At 38.6% G+C, this 20513-nt stretch overlaps 1 protein-coding gene across 4 annotated transcripts; it reads right to left on the reverse strand.

Moving 5' to 3' along the window:
* Positions 1-2193: 2193 nt before the first annotated feature.
* LOC131945022 (uncharacterized) lies at positions 2194-20150 on the reverse strand. Of its 4 annotated transcripts, none has more exons than XM_059305977.1 (23): positions 19883-20150; positions 19480-19597; positions 18804-18928; positions 18041-18085; positions 17510-17578; positions 16451-16589; positions 15800-15924; positions 15475-15504; positions 15014-15176; positions 14549-14673; positions 13782-13823; positions 12366-12434; positions 11885-12020; positions 11390-11514; positions 6338-6388; positions 5973-6093; positions 5714-5838; positions 5191-5232; positions 3675-3740; positions 3376-3511; positions 3165-3289; positions 2836-2865; positions 2194-2672 (listed from the first exon to the last, which is right to left on the reverse strand). In XM_059305977.1, exons 1-23 carry the CDS (start codon positions 19980-19982, stop codon positions 2596-2598), a joined length of 2184 nt encoding a protein of 727 aa, XP_059161960.1. In that variant the 5' UTR covers positions 19983-20150; the 3' UTR covers positions 2194-2595. The 4 variants fall into 4 exon arrangements, with proteins under 4 accessions (XP_059161960.1, XP_059161959.1, XP_059161961.1 ...); XM_059305976.1 differs by having other exon boundaries at positions 12366-12431; positions 15472-15504; XM_059305978.1 differs by having other exon boundaries at positions 2194-2509; positions 15472-15504.
* Positions 20151-20513: the final 363 nt, after the last annotated feature.

Genomic DNA, 20513 nt, shown 5'->3' on the forward strand with positions numbered 1-20513 from the left:
AATTGATTCAAGAAAGGCCCATTCATTGACAAAGAGTTGATTTACACGAAGATATTGGCTGAAATTTCTGGAAAAGTCAGGCTGAGGCATTTAGTTGCGTTCGCAGGCGGGGCAGCTCTAGTGTGATTAACTTATTCAGATGTTGATTAACTAAAGCAGATTGTTGTGTGATTGTCTAACACGCAGGCTACTGTTGTATGATTGTCTAACACGCAGGCTACAGTTGTATGATTGACTTATACAAACTGTTGTGTGATTGTCTAACACGCAGGCTACTGCTGTATGATTGACTTATACAAACTGGTGTATGATTAATTGACGCTGATTGTTTCATTGCGTGCTCGTTGTAAATTAAATACCTAAAAGAATAGATAAAATTGTCTCAAGGACTACATTTGGGTAGGCCTACACTAGTCCTACAGGTACCCGTACAATGTTGAGAAAATATATAATATATATTGAACAGTACACTGGCTATATAAACCTTCATATATAGCTCCTATGTGACAGTATCAACATTTTTTTCCTCATTTTTGTATGAGGAAATCTTGAAAATAAATGTACTTGTTTACACAAAAATTGTTTACTTAGCTATGGTAATAGCGATTGTGAAACTGGCACTAGCCGCCTGCACACAAGTTTATAGAAACATAGAATTCAATAGTGATTCAGGACACGAACCCACCCTTAGCACTGACTCACCTTGCCAATCACAAACAGCTGGTATCGACCAAGCTATGCGCTCACTCTCAACAAATATCGAGTCTCTCGGCTCTAGTTTTCTACCGGCGATTATTTCCCTTGACGCCATTTTGTACCACTGCTGGAGTTTTTTTTTAATTTAGTGATTATTTCCCTTGACGTGAATTTTGTCACCTTGCTGTTCATTGATTATTTCCCCTGACGCCATTTTTTGTCCCATTGATGGAGTTTTCTTATTTGTTCTTTATTGTGATCTAGAAAGGGATTCTCTGCTAGATGAGTTGCTGTTATAGAAAACGAGCCTCATTTGATCGTGGTCCGAACTCTGGACCCTCGGAGATAACAATCCTACACTCTTCTGCCGTTTCCTCGAGTTTCCTATTTCGTGATTATTTCCCCTTCCATTTTTTGTTTTTCTATCCAGTACGTACAGGTAGGTTATATTCGCAACCCGAGACCACCCCCCCCCCCTTTTTTTTTTCTTATCGACCACATGAAGCTACAATCCCACTTAGACAAAAAATGTTTTGGTCATGTGACCTTTATGTCTATACTTGTTATCTACATTCCTTTAACTGTAGGCCTACATATTCTAACGGCCTACTCATATGACTTCTTAAAACTGTTTTTACCTGACCTTCTACTGGCTTCACACTTTTGGTTTTACTCGGACCCTGAGACCAGGGATGGTGCACATATTACACAACACAATAACAGGACGTAATGACCCGCCCCTACTCAACATAAGATTCTAGAGATGTATAGCTTTTATTTAATGCCATCGCCATATTTCAAAACATATTTAATCGGTTTGTTTTAAATTATAGGAATCACGTCATTTTAAGAGAAATACCCTAGCTGAAACCCCACTATAAACAATATCAATGACCTATTATGATCATAATAAATAATAAGCTAGGCCTTAACTTTCTAAATAATCAAATTTGTGGGAAATAAAAAATATATTACACCTCAATACCGCTCCTATACAATAATACAACACAGTGATAAAACTCCAATATAATCGATCTCATGTAACAAAACTATACCCCCCCCCCCAATCGTGTAATGTCATATGTACATAATCCCTCTCAATTGTTCGAGTATTTCCTTATCTCCAATAACAATCAGCAGTTGCTTTAGCTTGCATAGTGATGCATTTATAGTAGTTATATTTTTATTCTCATTGTCACAGCATTAATCAAAAGAAAACATAAACGACTGAAGCAAAATTTCACGAGTTTTTTTTTAAAAACAATTTTTTTAGTTTGTTTAAAAAAGGGGTTCATAGATTGGAAAGGTAGATAATTGACCGGTTGATGTGGGTTGTTCTATAGAATGAGATTGGTCTCCCCTGCGTAATTCTTCTTAAATTCATCTGGCATAAAAGTAAAGACTAACAAATAGATCTATCATTTAGTTTGTTGGAAAATATAACACACAGTCAATTATACTTTTTAAAAACATTTTAATTTAAAAAAATAAGTAGTGTTGCAGTAAAGATAGACTAAAATAAATCCCATGTATTGGGCTGTCAAGTTTCCCAACTTTTTGAAATCTATACATTTTGGTTTGTTTTGTAGAATTTTTGTTGTTGTTGCTGTGACTAACACACAATAATTAACATAAATTGTTTTGTCACAAACACAATGACCAACATAGACAAAAAAAGTTTGGACTAGCACACAAAAAATGCACTTGTATTTTATAAACAACTTAAAAATCTGTCTCTCTTATCCAGGGGGCAGCACTAATTTTTGACTCTACTTCAGGGCTAATTTTTAATTGAATAATAAATTTGACTCCTCTGCTGAAAGATAATGGAAGATCATCTTGTAAAAAAAAACCACAATTTATAAAATTAAGTTTTAACTTTTTAATTTTCTGCCGCGCTTAATCCAGCAGATTGTAAATAACTAAAAAACTAAATAAAATCATCCATGAATAAGATATGCCTACTGCTGTTGTACCTGTAAAAATGGAAATATGAATCAGAATAGTTTATCAGAGTATAATAGAATTAATAACTATTATTAAAAAAAAAATTGTGTTGTATGATTATTGTTGTATAATGCACTAAAAAACAGAATTTTACAAAAAGTAATGTAAATTGAAACAAAATTAAAATCTTACCTAAACATGTAAGGTATCCAATAGTGAGTTCTGAAAGCAAAAGGGTTAATAAAAGATATAAGAATTGTTTTCTAATAGAGTTATATTCACAAGCGATCAACTTTGCTATACTTTGGTGTAGAGAAAAAAAACTGCAGGATTTTTCATGCTTAGTATATAAAATGCTAGAAAGTTAACAAGACATTTTATTTTTAAGGGAAAGTAAAGTTGGAACAGACCTTTTTTTGTTTTTAAATAACTTATTGGGTTTTATATACAGTTTTGTGAATGCATATAGTACACTGTACAAAGCATGGCTGTGTATACGTTTCCTATCACTTTATCCTTACCTTGACCACATGTGGTGCTGTGTTGGATTCTCAAGTTTTCCAAAATGTTTTTAAAGTCCGAGTTGTTGGCCAAGCCACACTCACACAGAGCGTCCTCCAGACAGATGATGCTATATTTAGAACCCCTGGAAAAATTATGTTGACTGTAATGGAGGTCATTTTGAAGTTGTCAATCACAATTAAAACAATTACTTAAAAAAATGAAACTCACTCGCAGCTAATTGTTAGTTTTTCTGGTTGAGCTGAAGTCTGATACACAATGGCTGAGTAATGTTTAGTTAGGTTTAAACATTTTTCATACTTTGTGCATTTTGTGTTTACCAAGCCTGCATATTGCTGTAGACTCACTGGAATAATACACCACAACATTGTCATTGAGTTGTAGAGAACACAAAAACATGTTGTAATTTTAAATCATCATATGTATAATTGAAAAATAGAAACCCTCTACTACTTCTTCCAGTAAAAAGTTACAGATTTATTAATTTAAAATATCGGATGATGCCATACTTTCTTTCACTTCAGTTTCAGCAATAAGTTCCTGGCCAGGGTTAGTGGCATCAAGCTTCTCTTGGTCTTAAAAAAATAATAAATGAAAAATTCTTAGACTGTTTTAAAACTTACAACTGCTAGAGAAACTGAAATGTGGTGAAATTAAATTAGTTGTTGTTTTAAAACTTACAACTGCTAGAGAAACTCAAATGTGGTAAAATTAAATTAGTTGCTGTTTTAAAACTTACAACTGCTAGAGAAACTCAGATGTGGTAAAATTAAATTAGTTGCTGTTTTAAAACTTACAACTGCTAGAGAAACTCAAATGTGGTAAAATTAAATTAGTTGCTGTTTTAAAACTTACAACTGCTAGAGAAACTCAAATGTGGTAAAATTAAATTAGTTGCTGTTTTAAAACTTACAACTGCTAGAGAAACTCAAATGTGGTAAAATTAAATTAGTTGCTGTTTTAAAACTTACAACTGCTAGAGAAACTCAGATGTGGTAAAATTAAATTAGTTGCTGTTTTAAAACTTACAACTGCTAGAGAAACTCAAATGTGGTAAAATTAAATTAGTTGCTGTTTTAAAACTTACAACTGCTAGAGAAACTCAGATGTGGTAAAATTAAATTAGTTGCTGTTTTAAAACTTACAACTGCTAGAGAAACTCAAATGTGGTAAAATTAAATTAGTTGCTGTTTTAAAACTTACAACTGCTAGAGAAACTCAAATGTGGTAAAATTAAATTAGTTGCTGTTTTAAAACTTACAACTGCTAGAGAAACTCAAATGTGGTAAAATTAAATTAGTTGCTGTTTTAAAACTTACAACTGCTAGAGAAACTCAGATGTGGTAAAATTAAATTAGTTGCTGTTTTAAAACTTACAACTGCTAGAGAAACTCAAATGTGGTAAAATTAAATTAGTTGCTGTTTTAAAACTTACAACTGCTAGAGAAACTCAAATGTGGTAAAATTAAATTAGTTGCTGTTTTAAAACTTACAACTGCTAGAGAAACTCAAATGTGGTAAAATTAAATTAGTTGCTGTTTTAAAACTTACAACTGCTAGAGAAACTCAGATGTGGTAAAATTAAATTAGTTGCTGTTTTAAAACTTACAACTGCTAGAGAAACTCAAATGTGGTAAAATTAAATTAGTTGCTGTTTTAAAACTTACAGCTGCTAGAGAAACTCAGATATGGTAAAATTAAATTAGTTGCTGTTTTAAAACTTACAACTGCTAGAGAAACTCAAATGTGGTAAAATTAAATTAGTTGCTGTTTTAAAACTTACAACTGCTAGAGAAACTCAAATGTGGTAAAATTAAATTAGTTGCTGTTTTAAAACTTACAACTGCTAGAGAAACTCAAATGTGGTAAAATTAAATTAGTTGCTGTTTTAAAACTTACAACTGCTAGAGAAACTCAAATGTGGTAAAATTAAATTAGTTGCTGTTTTAAAACTTACAACTGCTAGAGAAACTCAAATGTGGTAACATTATTTTTGTTGCCATTGGTCTAAATACAAAAACTTACCTTTACAGTAAATATCACCGGTCCTGATGACATGTTCTGAAACTGCGTGTTAAAAAACTTTAAAAATTAATTTATTGAAGTTTCACATTGTAAATCTAGAAACAAGCAGAACATAAATAAAAAGCAGGTTCCCTTTTGAACATGACAGTCCATAGAGCAATAGAAGTAGAGTTCATCTATTTCTGTGGCATATGAAGGGATAATGTGGTCAGCACTATGTCCAGTCACCTGTACTTTCCCCAACGTGAATCGGGTGATCAACAGAGCTGGGTGAAGTCAAGGACATTGTATGGACTAGTCCACATTCTATACCATTCAACATCATTATATTTAACGACCTTCTTTAAATTATAAATAATACAATGCACCTAATCTTACTGCTAGAAGTAAATCTAAGCATTCCAAAACACAAAGAAATTGTGCAAGTTTTAAACAGTGAACCATAGGAGCATAAAATGAATGACTATAACAGAATTAAATTAACTTTTGTGTTATGTTTTTTTTTTAATCATTATAAACTTACCATTTTTGCAGAAAGATTCATATGATCTTTTATAATCATGAAGAGTATTCTGCATTTCCTGAGTATTCATATATGGACAATTGCATATCATTTCTTCATAGCACTGTACCTGCACTTTAAAATTTCTGTTAAAAGAGAAAAACATTTCAATAAAAAATTAATTTAGTAAGAATTTTTCTTTTTTAATTTGTTTTAAAGTAAATATTTCAAATACCTTTTTAAAATGCTGGGAAGAAAAGAAATTATTTTAAAAACTTACTCGCAGGAAACGTAAGATTTGTCGTCCTTGTTTTTTAAACTAGAGTAATGGGATATAACTCTTTGATCACACGTCTCAAGAAAATTAATACATAGGTTACGTCCCTGGCCAACCAGTAAATCTAGATATTACAAAAAAAGAAAAATCTATTAATTTGAAAACGTAATTAAACTTAAAATAATTACTCTAAAGAGGTTTGCACTTTGGACAGTTTAGTTAGTTAATTATAAATTTTCTTAATCCACAACATAATCTTTACAAGTGTCACATATAAGTCACTAACTACACAATCTGTAGATACATGAATGGTTTAAAGTAAGTACACGAAGTGTTTTCTACCGTACTAAATAATACGTTAATAATACCTGATTTGGTCAAGTTTTGATCTGCACAGTTTAAAAATCCGAAAACTAAATCTAAAGAGATAACGTAATACTTAATTAGACAAAATAAATAACAACGCTTTCAATGCTTTACACTTTACAAATTATATAAAATTCATGATATTTCGTCACAATGCAGCAAGGGTTTTTAAATTTAGAGTATAATTATTGAACATAGGTGGCGGGGTTTCTAGAAATAACGTCAAGTAATTTGAACCTCATGTACCCCAGCTTACAATAAAACACAAAATAACAGTTCTCCTCTTCCGTCTCCTCCATTGCAAGTTTATATCACCTAACAACTGATGAAAATTATTTCTGTTTATGATAAATGCGTTAACATACATATATAAACTACGCCACAATTACATATCCCCCACTCATGTAGTGTAGTTGTAAAATCTGAATCCCCCCCCACCAACACCACTTTTCCTGTGTGTGTGATGGCATTTCGAGGCTTTAGGGTCGTGGAGGGGGGGGGGGTGGCATGGTGGGGCGCAAGGTCACACATATGAAACAAGCAACATTAACTTATTGGGAATACCTATGACACAATGGGGGGAGGGGGAATGTTTACATAGCTTAATGACACCATGGGGGAGGGGGGATGTTTACATAGCTTAATGACACCATGGGGGAGGGGGGATGTTTACATAGCTTAATGACACCATGGGGGAGGGGGGATGTTTACATAGCTTAATGACACCATGGGGGGAGGGGGGAATGTTTACGTAGCATAATGACACCATGGGGGAGGGGGGGATGTTTACATAGCTTAATGACAGCATCGGGGAGGGGGAATGTTTACATAGCTTAATGACACCATGGGGGGAGGGGGGAATGTTTACATAGCTTAATGACACCATGGGGGAGGGGGGATGTTTACATAGCTTAATGACAGCATCGGGGAGGGGGAATGTTTACATAGCTTAATGACACCATGGGGGAGGGGGGGAATGTTTACATAGCTTAATGACACCATGGGGGAGGGGGGAATGTTTACATAGCTTAATGACACCATGGGGGAGGGGGGATGTTTACATAGCTTAATGACACCATGGGGGAGGGGGGATGTTTACATAGCTTAATGACAGCATGGGGGAGGGGGGATGTTTACATAGCTTAATGACACCATGGGGGGATGTTTACATAGCTTAATGACACCATGGGGGAGGGGGGATGTTTACATAGCTTAATGACACCATGGGGGAGGGGGGATGTTTACATAGCATAATGACACCATGGGGGAGGGGGGATGTTTACATAGCTTAATGACACCATGGGGGAGGGGGGATGTTTACATAGCTTAATGACACCATGGGGGAGGGGGGATGTTTACATAGCTTAATGACACCATGGGGAAGGGGGGATGTTTACATAGCTTAATGACACCATGGGGAAGGGGGGATGTTTACATAGCTTAATGACAGCATCGGGGAGGGGGGATGTTTACATAGCTTAATGACAGCATCGGGGAGGGGGATGTTTACATAGCTTAATGACACCATGGGGGAGGGGGGGATGTTTACATAGCTTAATTACAGCATCGGGGAGGGGGAATGTTTACATAGCTTAATGACACCATGGGGGGGGGGATGTTTACATAGCTTAATGCCACCATGGGGGAGGGGGGATGTTTACATAGCTTAATGACAGCATCGGGGAGGGGGAATGTTTACATAGCTTAATGACACCATGGGGGAGGGGGGGATGTTTACATAGCTTAATGACACCATGGGGGAGGGGGGGATGTTTACATAGCTTAATTACAGCATCGGAGAGGGGGATGTTTACATAGCTTAATGACACCATGGGGGAGGGGGGAATGTTTACATAGCTTAATGACACCATGGGGGGGATGTTTACATAGCTTAATGACACCATGGAGGGGGGGATGTTTACATAGCTTAATGACACCATGGGGGGGGGGGGGGGTTACAAATCTTAATGACAACATGGGGGAAGGGGGGATGTTTACATAGCTTAATGACACCATGGAGGGGGATGTTTACATAGCTTAATGACACCATGGGGGAAGGGGGGATGTTTACATAGCTTAATGACACCATGGGGGAGGGGGGATGTTTACATAGCTTAATTACAGCATCGGGGAGGGGGAATGTTTACATAGCATAATGACACCATGGAGGGGGATGTTTACATAGCTTAATGACACCATGGGGGAAGGGGGGATGTTTACATAGCTTAATGACACCATGGGGGAGAAGGATGTTTACATAGCTTAATTACAGCATCGGGGAGGGGGAATGTTTACATAGCATAATGACACCATGGGGGAGGGGGGAATGTTTACATAGCTTAATTACAGCATCGGAGAGGGGGAATGTTTACATAGCTTAATGACACCATGGAGGGGGATGTTTACATAGCTTAATGACACCATGGGGGAGGGGGGGATGTTTACATAGCTTAATGACACCATGGGGGAGGGGGGATGTTTACATAGCTTAATGACACCATGGGGGAGGGGGGATGTTTACATAGCTTAATGACACCATGGGGGAAGGGGGGATGTTTACATAGCTTAATGACACCATGGGGGAGGGGGGATGTTTACATAGCTTAATTACAGCATCGGGGAGGGGGGATGTTTACATAGCTTAATGACACCATGGGGGAGGGGGGGATGTTTACATAGCTTAATGACACCATGGGGGAGGGGGGATGTTTACATAGCTTAATTACAGCATCGGGGAGGGGGGATGTTTACATAGCTTAATGACACCATGGAGGGGGATGTTTACATAGCTTAATGACAGCATCGGGGAGGGGGAATGTTTACATAGCTTAATGACACCATGGGGGAGGGGGGGATGTTTACATAGCTTAATGACACCATGGGGGGATGTTTACATAGCTTAATGACACCATGGAGGGGGATGTTTACATAGCTTAATGACACCATGGGGGAGAGGGGGATGTTTACATAGCTTAATGACACCATGGGGGAGAGGGGGATGTTTACATAGCTTAATGACACCATGGGGGAGGGGGGATGTTTACATAGCTTAATGACACCATGGAGGGGGATGTTTACATAGCTTAATGACACCATGGGGGAGAGGGGGATGTTTACATAGCTTAATGACACCATGGGGGAGAGGGGGATGTTTACATAGCTTAATGACACCATGGGGGAGGGGGGATGTTTACATAGCTTAATGACACCATGGGGGAGGGGGGATGTTTACATAGCTTAATGACACCATGGGGGAGAGGGGGATGTTTACATAGCTTAATGACACCATGGGGGAGGGGGGGATGTTTACATAGCTTAATGACACCATGGGGGAGGGGGGATGTTTACATAGCTTAATGACACCATGGGGGAGGGGGGATGTTTACATAGCTTAATGACACCATGGGGGAGGGGGGATGTTTACATAGCTTAATGACACCATGGGGGAGGGGGGGATGTTTACATAGCTTAATGACACCATGGGGGAGGGGGGATGTTTACATAGCTTAATGACACCATGGAGGGGGATGTTTACATAGCTTAATGACAGCATCGGGGAGGGGGAATGTTTACATAGCTTAATGACACCATGGGGGAGGGGGGATGTTTACATAGCTTAATGACACCATGGAGGGGGATGTTTACATAGCTTAATGACAGCATCGGGGAGGGGGAATGTTTACATAGCTTAATGACACCATGGGGGAGGGGGGGATGTTTACATAGCTTAATGACACCATGGGGGAGGGGGGATGTTTACATAGCTTAATGACACCATGGGGGAGGGGGGATGTTTACATAGCTTAATGACACCATGGGGGAGGGGGGGATGTTTACATAGCTTAATGACAGCATGGGGGAGGGGGGATGTTTACATAGCTTAATGACACCATGGGGGAGGGGGGGATGTTTACATAGCTTAATGACACCATGGGGGAGGGGGGGATGTTTACATAGCTTAATGACACCATGGGGGAGGGGGGATGTTTACATAGCTTAATGACACCATGGGGGAGGGGGGATGTTTACATAGCTTAATGACACCATGGGGGAGGGGGGGATGTTTACATAGCTTAATGACACCATGGGGGAGGGGGGGATGTTTACATAGCTTAATGACACCATGGAGGGGGATGTTTACATAGCTTAATGCCACCATGGGGGAGGGGGGATGTTTACATAGCTTAATGACACCATGGGGGAGGAGGGGATGTTTACATAGCTTAAGGACACCATGGGGGAGAGGGGGGAATGTTTACATAGCTTGATGACACCATGGGGGGATGTTTACATAGCTTAATGACACCATGGGGGGGGGATGTTTACATAGCTTAATGACACCATGGGGGGGGAATGTTTACATAGCTTAATGACACCATGGGGGGGGGGGAATGTCTACATAGCTTAATGACACCATGGGGGGGAATGTTTACATAGCATAATGACACCATGGGGGAGGGGGGAATGTTTACATAGATGACACCATGGGGGGGAATGTTTACATAGCTTGATGACACCATGGGGGGAGGGGGGAATGTTTACATAGCTTGATGACACCATGGGGGGAGGGGGGAATGTTTACATAGCTTGATGACACCATGGGGGGAGGGGGAATGTTTACATAGCTTGATGACACCATGGGGGGAGGGGGGAATGTTTACATAGCTTGATGACACCATGGGGGAGGGGGAATGTTTACATAGCTTAATGACACCATGGGGGGGATGTTTACATAGCTTAATGACACCATGGGGGGGAATGTTTACATAGCATAATGACACCATGGGGGAGGGGGGAATGTTTACATAGCTTGATGACACCATGGGGGGGGGGAATGTTTACATAGCTTAATGACACCATGGGGGGGATGTTTACATAGCTTAATGACACCATGGGGGGGGGATGTTTACATAGCTTAATGACACCATGGGGGGGGGGGTTACAAATCTTAATGACAACATGGGGGGGATGTTTACATAGCTTGATGACACCATGGGGGAGGGGGGATGTTTACATAGCATAATGACACCATTGATCAGACGACGGTCACCCACCCTGGTCACAGAACTCCTCGTGATAATGCCGAAGTTTCCGGATTGTTTGTCGTGCCGTGAGGTCAGAGTTCAAGCCACACTGGCAGAACTTGTCGTTCAAGCATTCAAGAAATAGGCGCGACCCCCTGGGGAAAGGTTCAATTACATCATTATTCTAACAGAGTGGAGAGGTATGAAAAAATATATATATAGATAAACCAGTTTCTCTTAACCCCCCCCCCCTATTTTCCAGAGTTTTCAGGCATCTTTCTAGGGGGGGGGGAGAGGGCGGAGTACACCCACCTCCACCGACTACCCCCTTCCCATTAGAGTTCCAGATACCTTTGAAAATCACACTATCACCCAATGTAATACAAATGAGATGGAGTATCATACTTTAATGCAATTTTAATCAATAAAAAATGGAGCTCACGTTAATTAACAACAACCAATCAACGTTATCGATCACGAATTATGTTTTATTTAACCCTGTGCAAAACACACTGACAAACTCACTGGCAGACGAGAGCGACCTGCTCTTCCTCGTCCGTTGTGGCCATGGCACGCGCATTGTACGCCTGGGTCAGGTTGTAGCACTGGTCGTAGCCAGGGCACTTGAGGTCGATGTTCTTTATCTTGGTCTTCAGATCCACTGGATTGGGGGTGGGGAGTGGGGTGGATCGATGCACAATTTGGGGGTAGTGAGTACAACGTGATAGAGCAATATAAAAAATCTATTCAAGATTGTAGGAATTTTTTCATTGCTTTCAGATTTAGGTTACAAAATATATATTAAAAATAACAAAGTAATAGGCCTACATATGTAATGTAGATATTTAAAAAAAAAACTATTTTTAAAGGAAACTTGCTTATGCTTATATAAATGTGTATGTAGATTTAAAAAAAATCTTTTAAAATAAGAAAAACTGCTTTAGATTTCACTTTTGTTTCACTTCACTAGTGTAAACCAGGTTGTGAGAATGCTATCAATGCTTACACGAGCTTTCAATTTCTCCAAAAATGACATCTTCTTTTGGCTCCAAATGTGCTTCATTTGTGAAAGCTGGTGTGACATATTACGTAATGAATATTCTATTAACATTTCTATGTAACATAATAGATAAATAGGTAGATAATGTATTATATATATATATATATATATATATATATATATATATATATATATATATATATATATATATATATATACATATATATATATAATTTTAATTTAGCACTTATATTAGAAATGTTACAACAATTTAAGGAACTAATGTGTCATTTTATTTTCCTGCAACGCTTAGATCTCTTGTATCCAGCTTACTGAAACCTCGGCAGAAAGTTATCCTTTCGAACCTGACGGTCAATGGGGCAGATGAAATAGAGTTCATCTTTTGATTTGACCTCGCACATAAAGGGATAGTGTGGCCAGCTATACATTGCCACCTTTACTTTCCCTAACGTGAGTCAGGTACCTATCGGGGGTGGAGTCAAGGACGTCCTACGGATTAGTCCACGTTCTACACAGATCTAGATCGTGCCTGAGATCTAGATCGGATTAGTATTGTTGTAGCCTAATGTACCCAGTCTTTTAATCTTTTTTTTTTTTTTTGAGGAACTTCGAATGCTGAAATTTTAGGCTCCAATATAACAAAAATACTAGATCTAAATTCTAAATAGACTCTATTTTTCCGGAACGGTTTAGCGGTATTAAAAAAAAGTAAAACAAAACAAAAAATAAATAGCAAAACAATGGCTATATAGTATATCACACTGTTCCTGATCACTGGAATTACTGTAAACCATGTTTTATTTAACGCTATCCTTTTTTTTTAAATACAGAGTGTTGAAAAATGTGGACAGATTGATTTTAGTCGCATGTTAAATACTGTTTTGCTTATCATTTTTAGTGTTTAGCTAATCATTTCTGCTGATCAGTTTTCGCTAATCAATATTCAAGTCATTTTTATTATTTTAGTAATCATTTTTTACTAGATCTAGATAATTTTTACTTATTGTCGCAACACTTCTGAAAGTTTTTACTCCTGTTTCTTAAAAAAAACATCAATTTATACTACACTTGACTTTATTTTTAAATTAAGATACACTAATTCTTGCTAATTTTCTGTATGTTTTGTTTCTTTTTCTTTACGTCGATTAAACTTAAAACATATTTGTACACTCGGCTTTGTTTATAATTTAACGGTTGAATAAACTATGTTTTAAGGTATCTACTGTTTACGAAACAAATACTTCCGGAAAGTATCCGAAGCTAGAGGCTAGATCTATAATAAATATAATGTGATTACCAAATCTAGGCTAAGTAATAATATTATGATACACAATTTTAAAATCATATGCGATGTAACGTCGAAATGACTTTAACTTAAACAATGAACAGTACACGTCTTACATTTGCATCGAATGTTTCCAGATTTCGTAACATGTCCAACAACTGAAACAGACTATAAAAAGTTTAGTTCAATGTGAAAGTTTTCCCGCCATTTAGTGCAACAAATAAAAAGCATTGTTTTCTTAACGAAAAAAAAATCTATTTTAAATCAGATTTCTTTCAGGCATTTCTAGGCGGATTGGAGGGGGCATTTGGAAATTTTGGAGGCGGGGCGCACTTAAAATTTCTGGGGGAGGGGTCAAAATAATTATTTTCTATATTAATTATATATTTTTCTATTCGCCCGGGGGGGGGGGGGGGGGGGGGCTGTGCTTCCCTTAAAGAGATGTCGGAAAGAAACTGACTTAAAAATCATAATACCCTTCAATGGTAGACTTTGTGTTTGTGTGTGTGCAAATAAAAACAAACACAAATTATTATTTTTTTTAATAACAATATGAAATATGCTGATATGAAAAATATTTTACATACTTTACCTACTTAACCTTTTAGTTATCATTTGCTTTTAAATGAACTGTTACAGTGGCGTAGCTAGGATTTTTGGGCCCTATGCAAAAAGTGTTAGTGGGCCCCTTAGAGGCGTAGCGACCCTTCCCGGCGACCGGGGACAAACTTTCGATTTGCCTTGGGCCCCTATACCTTGCTTACGCTAGCTTTACGGTAGCTACGCCACTGAACTGTTAATCATGGACGGAAGTGCAAGAAGGACTAAGTATTAATTTCTAGTAAGATTAAATACGACGTTTTAGTATTTCTTTAGCACTGACCGTTGGAACAGTTGCCCCTATACGAAATCATGGCGTCATCATACTGCAGCACTAATTCGGCTGAATTCATACCAGGGCATTCACAAAGATAATCCTCAATGCAGATCATGCTTTCCAGTGTCAGTCTGATCAAAATGCATATATATATATATATATATATATATATATATATATATATATATATATATATATATATATATATATATATATATATATATATATATATATATATATATATATATTATGGGGGTGGGGGAGGGGGGATAGACGTGCGCGAGAGGAGGGTATGCCAGGGGCACGCTGAACTGAACGCTAGCGAGTCGAGAGGTCAAACTGTGGTTGGTTGCAGGCCGGGGGAGGTTATAGACCGGGTCGGCTGAATCAGGTCATGTCAGGCGGCCCGACCAGGTCAGGTCAGGTCAGTGGTGTGGTACAAAGGTCAGGCGAGGTTAGTGAACGACTTACTCGCAGACGACGTAGGCCGTTTGGTTGAGCTGGTTGGGTTTGAACATGGCCTGTCTGATCGCCTGCCTCTCCTCGCAGGCCGTCACCGGGTAGGTACACAGCCGCTCAAGGTCACTGGGCGGACCCGTGGGGAGAGGGGTGGGTGTGGTTGTTTGCTTTGTATCTGTAAATAATGGGGGGGGGGGTAACTTATAAGTTAACGTAAAAATTTATTATAAAATGGTTTTTTTTAATAACAAACGGCACTAATTTGAAAGATTTTTCTTTTCAATCGGAAACTAATTTTATACTAGAGATCTGCTATTAAATGTATACAGATTAGCAAAACATTTCAGTTTTTATATTACTCACTATTTATTACTTGTATTTAAAAATATGTAAAGGTCTATAATATTATACATCTAGATCTACATGAAACAGACATATTGGACTAAAACCTAAACATATCCATGACTTACCACCGTTGCACCGCAAATAGCCGATATTCAGATCTGTAATACACGCAACAATAATGTGATACCAGTAATAAATAAATATGATTTTGATGCTAAACTATAGTGTGTGTGTGTGTGTGCGTGTGTATGTGTGTGTGTGTGTGTGCGTGTGTATGTGTGTGTGTGCGTGTGTATGTGTGTGTAGAACATTGCCAGTTGCTGTCTACTGATATTCTAAAAATTAGCACAGTCCGGTTAAAGTTCGGATGATATTAGGGTAAGCGAAGGCACGTTTGATGATAAGACTGGGTTAGGGTTATGAATGGTGTTAGGGTTCGGATGTTTGCCTCACCCTCGTTACAGGACGACTCGTGGTTGTGACGTATCTGCCGCAGGACCATCTTCAGGGCTGGGTTATTTCCCTGCCCACACGCACACAACACCTTCTCGGTACAGGCCAGGCTTTCCTTCGACGCCCTGGTTAAAAAAATTTATAAAGCAGTTTCAGCATCTTTTCAAATCAGTCATCATTTCGCAATTTCATATTGGGGTGGGAAGGAGGGGGGGGGGGGGGCGCTTGAAATTTTCGTTTTCGGGAGGGGGGGGCTAAAATTGTCTAAACTAGGGGGGGGGGAAGGGTTTGTTTACCGAATGGAGTAGACCCGCATATATGAACAGTCAACAGATACAACCAACAATTGGCCTGCATATATGAACCGTCAACAGATACGACTAATAATTGACCTGCATAAAACATGTACACACTCGACTGACAACTGACCTGCATAAAACATGTTAACACACGACCGACAACTGACCTGCATAAAACATGTTAACACAAGACTGACAACTGACCTGCATAAAACATGTTAACACACGACTGACAACTGACTTGCATAAAACATGTTAACACAAGACTGACAACTGACCTGCATAAAACATGTTAACACACGACTGACAACTGACCTGCATAAAACATGTTAACACAAGACTGACAACTGACCTGCATAACAACTGGAATGTCTCCTGTGTTGTCAAATTTCTAGAGGATATTTTTTTAACTTGACTTGTGTAGTTGTAGTGGCAAGAGGCATATCCGGGGCACCGGGCATTTAGTTTTTCTACCGTGCTCTCAACTGTCACTGTAGGGTAGGTGGAGTAGAGGGCTGTAAAATTCTTGGTTTCACATAAGCTTAATTACACGTTTACATTTTTTTTCTATCAGAACAGCAGTTTTTTGTTTTGGTGTCACCCATCTCATTTTTTTTTGTTGGACGATTTTAGCTGCGCCTATCGACGTATTTAACTCCCATCTTTCAATGATGCTACCGGGCTAAGCATTATTATCTCACTGTATGTAATTTTCGTCATAGTGTCACCCCTCCCACCTCACCCCACACACAATGGTGTCACGTCACCTGTTTCAACCCCTTCGTCTCTGCCTATTGTAGCTATTTACAAAGTTTAGTATTCATCTGATCAGATTCGAGAAATTACCTACAGTGTTTCTTCCAGACTTTTTTCTCCGGGGGGGGGGCACTGGAAATCTTCGGGGGGGGGGCGGTAAACTTTCTTCGGGGGGGGGGCGGACACTGTTAAAAGTATATATTTTCTATATAAATTATATAAATTTCATTTCGTTCGGGGGGGGGCGGTAAAAAATTTTCGGGGGGGCTTCGCCCCCCCCCCCGAAGAGATGCCTGGAAGAAACTCTGATTACCTAGCCTTGTTATTGAATCTTCAAAAAGAAGTTAGTGACAATATGTTAGACACCACACAAGGCGACACCAAAAAAAAAATTCTCTCGCCCCATATCATTGTCACCAATTTTCAAAGTTGACATTTTTTTCACACAAAAAATTACTGCTTTAATAAATTACTTGAATGTCTATTGTGTTCTTCCACGCCCCTTAGTTTGACGCCCGGGGCTCAGGTTTTACCTCGCCCATCCCTAACCCTGATACAGGCTAGATCTTTGCCTGTTGTACCTTACTTGGTAGAATAAAGAAACGCTTGCCGTCTGCGCGTATAATTAGCGTATAATTAGCGGCTGTCTACTCACACACGTCTTCCGCCTCCTCCAGTATCCCGTCATTAACCAGGTTCTCGTGGCTCGTCACGTTGTGATCTTCTGCTTGGGGAGGGGGAAAAGCGTATCAAGAAACAGAAACAAAAATAGTTTGTGGTTCTCTGGGGTCGTAAAATAAAAACGCTAGGCAATGTCACACGCGCACATGGACACACAAGCACACACACACCTACACACACACACACGCACATACACACACAAACACACAAAGCCCAGAAAAAAAATCTCAGACTGTTTGATGTTGCGAAGTTCCACCCACCCATTCCTCTTAATAAGAGATACAAAACGTATGCGACCTCACATACAAAAAGTATCTTACCCCAGACACAATATGTATGCTAAACCACATTAAAAAATGTATGCTAACCCACATACAAAAATGTGTACTACCTCACTGTGGACCTCACATTTCCACAGGTAGGACAGTAACTTCATATGAAATACCAATCTACACATACGTTTATTTAAAAAATAAATGGTTCTAGTTTGTAAACATGTACTTACTTAAACATTTTAAATCTTTGTTAGTCCTGATGTGACTTCCTGGAACTAGTTTAAAAAAATAAAATAATTGTAGGCTATAAAATCTAGCTATCAAAAATAAAATTATTTACTTAACAGTAACTCAAAGTGCTGTTCTGTAAAAAAAAAAGTATGTAAGGGCAGTAAAAACAGTTTTACACTCCCTTGTCTGTTTTTAAATATTATAATAAAATTGTATGCATAGAAAGGAGGTAGAGAAGGTGATTTTCTATTTTTAACTTCGCCCTTCTCTGCTGCTGATCCATACAACAGTATACCTGAGAAATAATCTCGTTGCTATCGGGTATAGCCACAGACTGAATTGAATAGGTTTAAAACTTTGTACAAGTGTATAATTTTTACTCAACGTATTTATATTCTAGGTTTACTGACAATTTTATTTCCTCGTTTATGTATCCAGAAGGGTGACAAAATGGCCACAACTAGACATCCATGATATGTTGGTCTCTAATTGGTGAACTGATCCCGTTAAAAGACCTCTTTTATTGGGAGCCTTATTGACGGGAGCCATATTGCCATGGGTTTTTAATTTTATCAGGAATCAGATTGTTAAGAGCTCTGTCATTCTGTGCTGTATTGTCAAAGACTTTATCGTCGGAACAGTCACTATTTCAGCGATACATATTTACGAGATATTTTAGTCACACCCCATTTGACCAAGTCGTATTTTTTCGGGGCTGTTTTATCTCGAGCCATTTTGACCCGCAGACAGCAGACGACTCACCTTTACTGCAGGCAGACGTGTACTGGTCAAACAGCTCACTAAAGGCTCGGACCTGGAGCTGGCTGAGTTCGGCCACGCACGTGCACAGGTACTCCTCAGTACAGCTGACCGTTGTCTCGTACACGCTGGAAAGAGGGGGTGAAATGTGAGGGGGTGGGGGAGGGGTGCCTTACATTAGGCTGTTGGTAAGTATTTCGTGTATATCGCTCAATACAAAGCTTAATTACGATATTTAGAAATAGACTAGCTTTGTGTCAGTGGAAGCTTTATTTTTTTAAAAAGCATTGTGTAAATTGATAACAATACACGAACCTAGCAGTTTTATTTCAGTGGTTTCTCGCAGCAATTGACCGTCAAAGTTAGATTTCTAAATTTGGACTTTCGCACATACCAAAACAATCTGCTGTTCTATTACCCGCTGTTTACACACTGGCTATACATTATATTATTATGTTTGGTTTTTCATTGCATACACTTTTGATTTAAACAGAAACAAACTGTCAAAACAAAAGGATGTTTCGCTTGATGGTCTTCGTCAGATCAATAACAACAATTTGGTTGGATGCGGATTTAGAAGACTGAGAAGGCTAACACAATATTCAAATGAAGGAACAAATTGGTATTGAAACTGCAATGGGCTCTTTAAAAAGTGTGTCTAATAATTAAACTAACTCACATGCACGCGTAGAGGTCTTGTTGTGCTAAGGTCAGGTTGACCACCTTCTTCTGAGCCCTAGTCCCACACTCGGTGACCATGTCCGTACATAGCATGGGGGTTGGCGCGGCAGACGACGCTGCACACAGAGGCGTCACCATCATTAAATTTGTAAACGTTTTATTAAAAAAAATAGAAAAAATTAGATGCGTTTAGTTATTTTTTTACTGTAAATAGTATTTTTAAATACAAAGGCAGTTTCTAAAGCCTAAACAAGATGATATAGCATCTTAAATGTTCACTTGTGTTTATGTTATGGGGTTTTAAAAAACAAAATTGTTATATGAAAATGTTTTTGTTCAACTGTAAAGTTTATCGGAACTTGTACTTTTAAAAACGACTTATAGGCATTTAAACTACTTACCCAAGCCACATAGTGCAATAATTACAGCAAAGGCACAAATCGACACGACTTTATAATAACATTGCATCTTGTTTGAAATGGACAACTTACAGATGTCCATGTTTTAAAATTAAAACTGTTTTTAAATTAAGTTTTAAAATATGCAGGGCCTACACGTCAATTATAATAAAACTGTGACCATTGGTCTACACGATTCAAACCGCCCACACACACACTCGCCCAGTCACTGGTTTCCCCTGTAGTTACATGTGTGTAATGTCCCAAGCCACATCAATACACCCCAGCCTTTCCACGAATGTCACCAATAAAACAATAGTCTGGCTGTCGTAGCATTCAGCAATGACAGATTCAGGTGAGGGGAGCGGAAAACGCAACGAACCGAAACATTAGTTTTCAATTTTGGCCACAGATAAAAATCTGGCCAACAGATCTAGGATCAGTAAAATCAATCTGGGCATATAAACAATACCTTCTCGGCGCAATGGCGTAGACATGTATTTTGTCGTGGGATTTTGGGGGCAATCTAGCCCTTAGCACACCTTGTCTACGCCACTCTCTTGGCAAATATCAGTTTATTTCAACTCTTTCTTAAAAGGGTCGTCAAAATGCATTGAACGGAATATGATTCTGG

This window comes from Physella acuta, unplaced genomic scaffold (assembly GCF_028476545.2).
Source record: "Physella acuta isolate Inbredline_101_S28 unplaced genomic scaffold, ASM2847654v3 ptg000519l, whole genome shotgun sequence".
Classification (NCBI taxonomy): domain Eukaryota; kingdom Metazoa; phylum Mollusca; class Gastropoda; family Physidae; genus Physella; species Physella acuta.

Bases quoted from the DNA above. Each gene is read 5' to 3' on its own strand.
- LOC131945022 (XM_059305975.1), bottom strand. From the start codon at position 19,982: ATGGACATCTGTAAGTTGTCCATTTCAAACAAGATGCAATGTTATTAT. The intron at 12,435-13,781 runs GTAAGACGTGTA...AATATGTCACAC, and splicing joins TGGAAACATTCGATGCAAAT to CAGCTTTCACAAATGAAGCA. The intron at 2,673-2,835 runs GTAAGATTTTAA...CCATTTTTACAG, and splicing joins TGGATACCTTACATGTTTAG to GTACAACAGCAGTAGGCATA.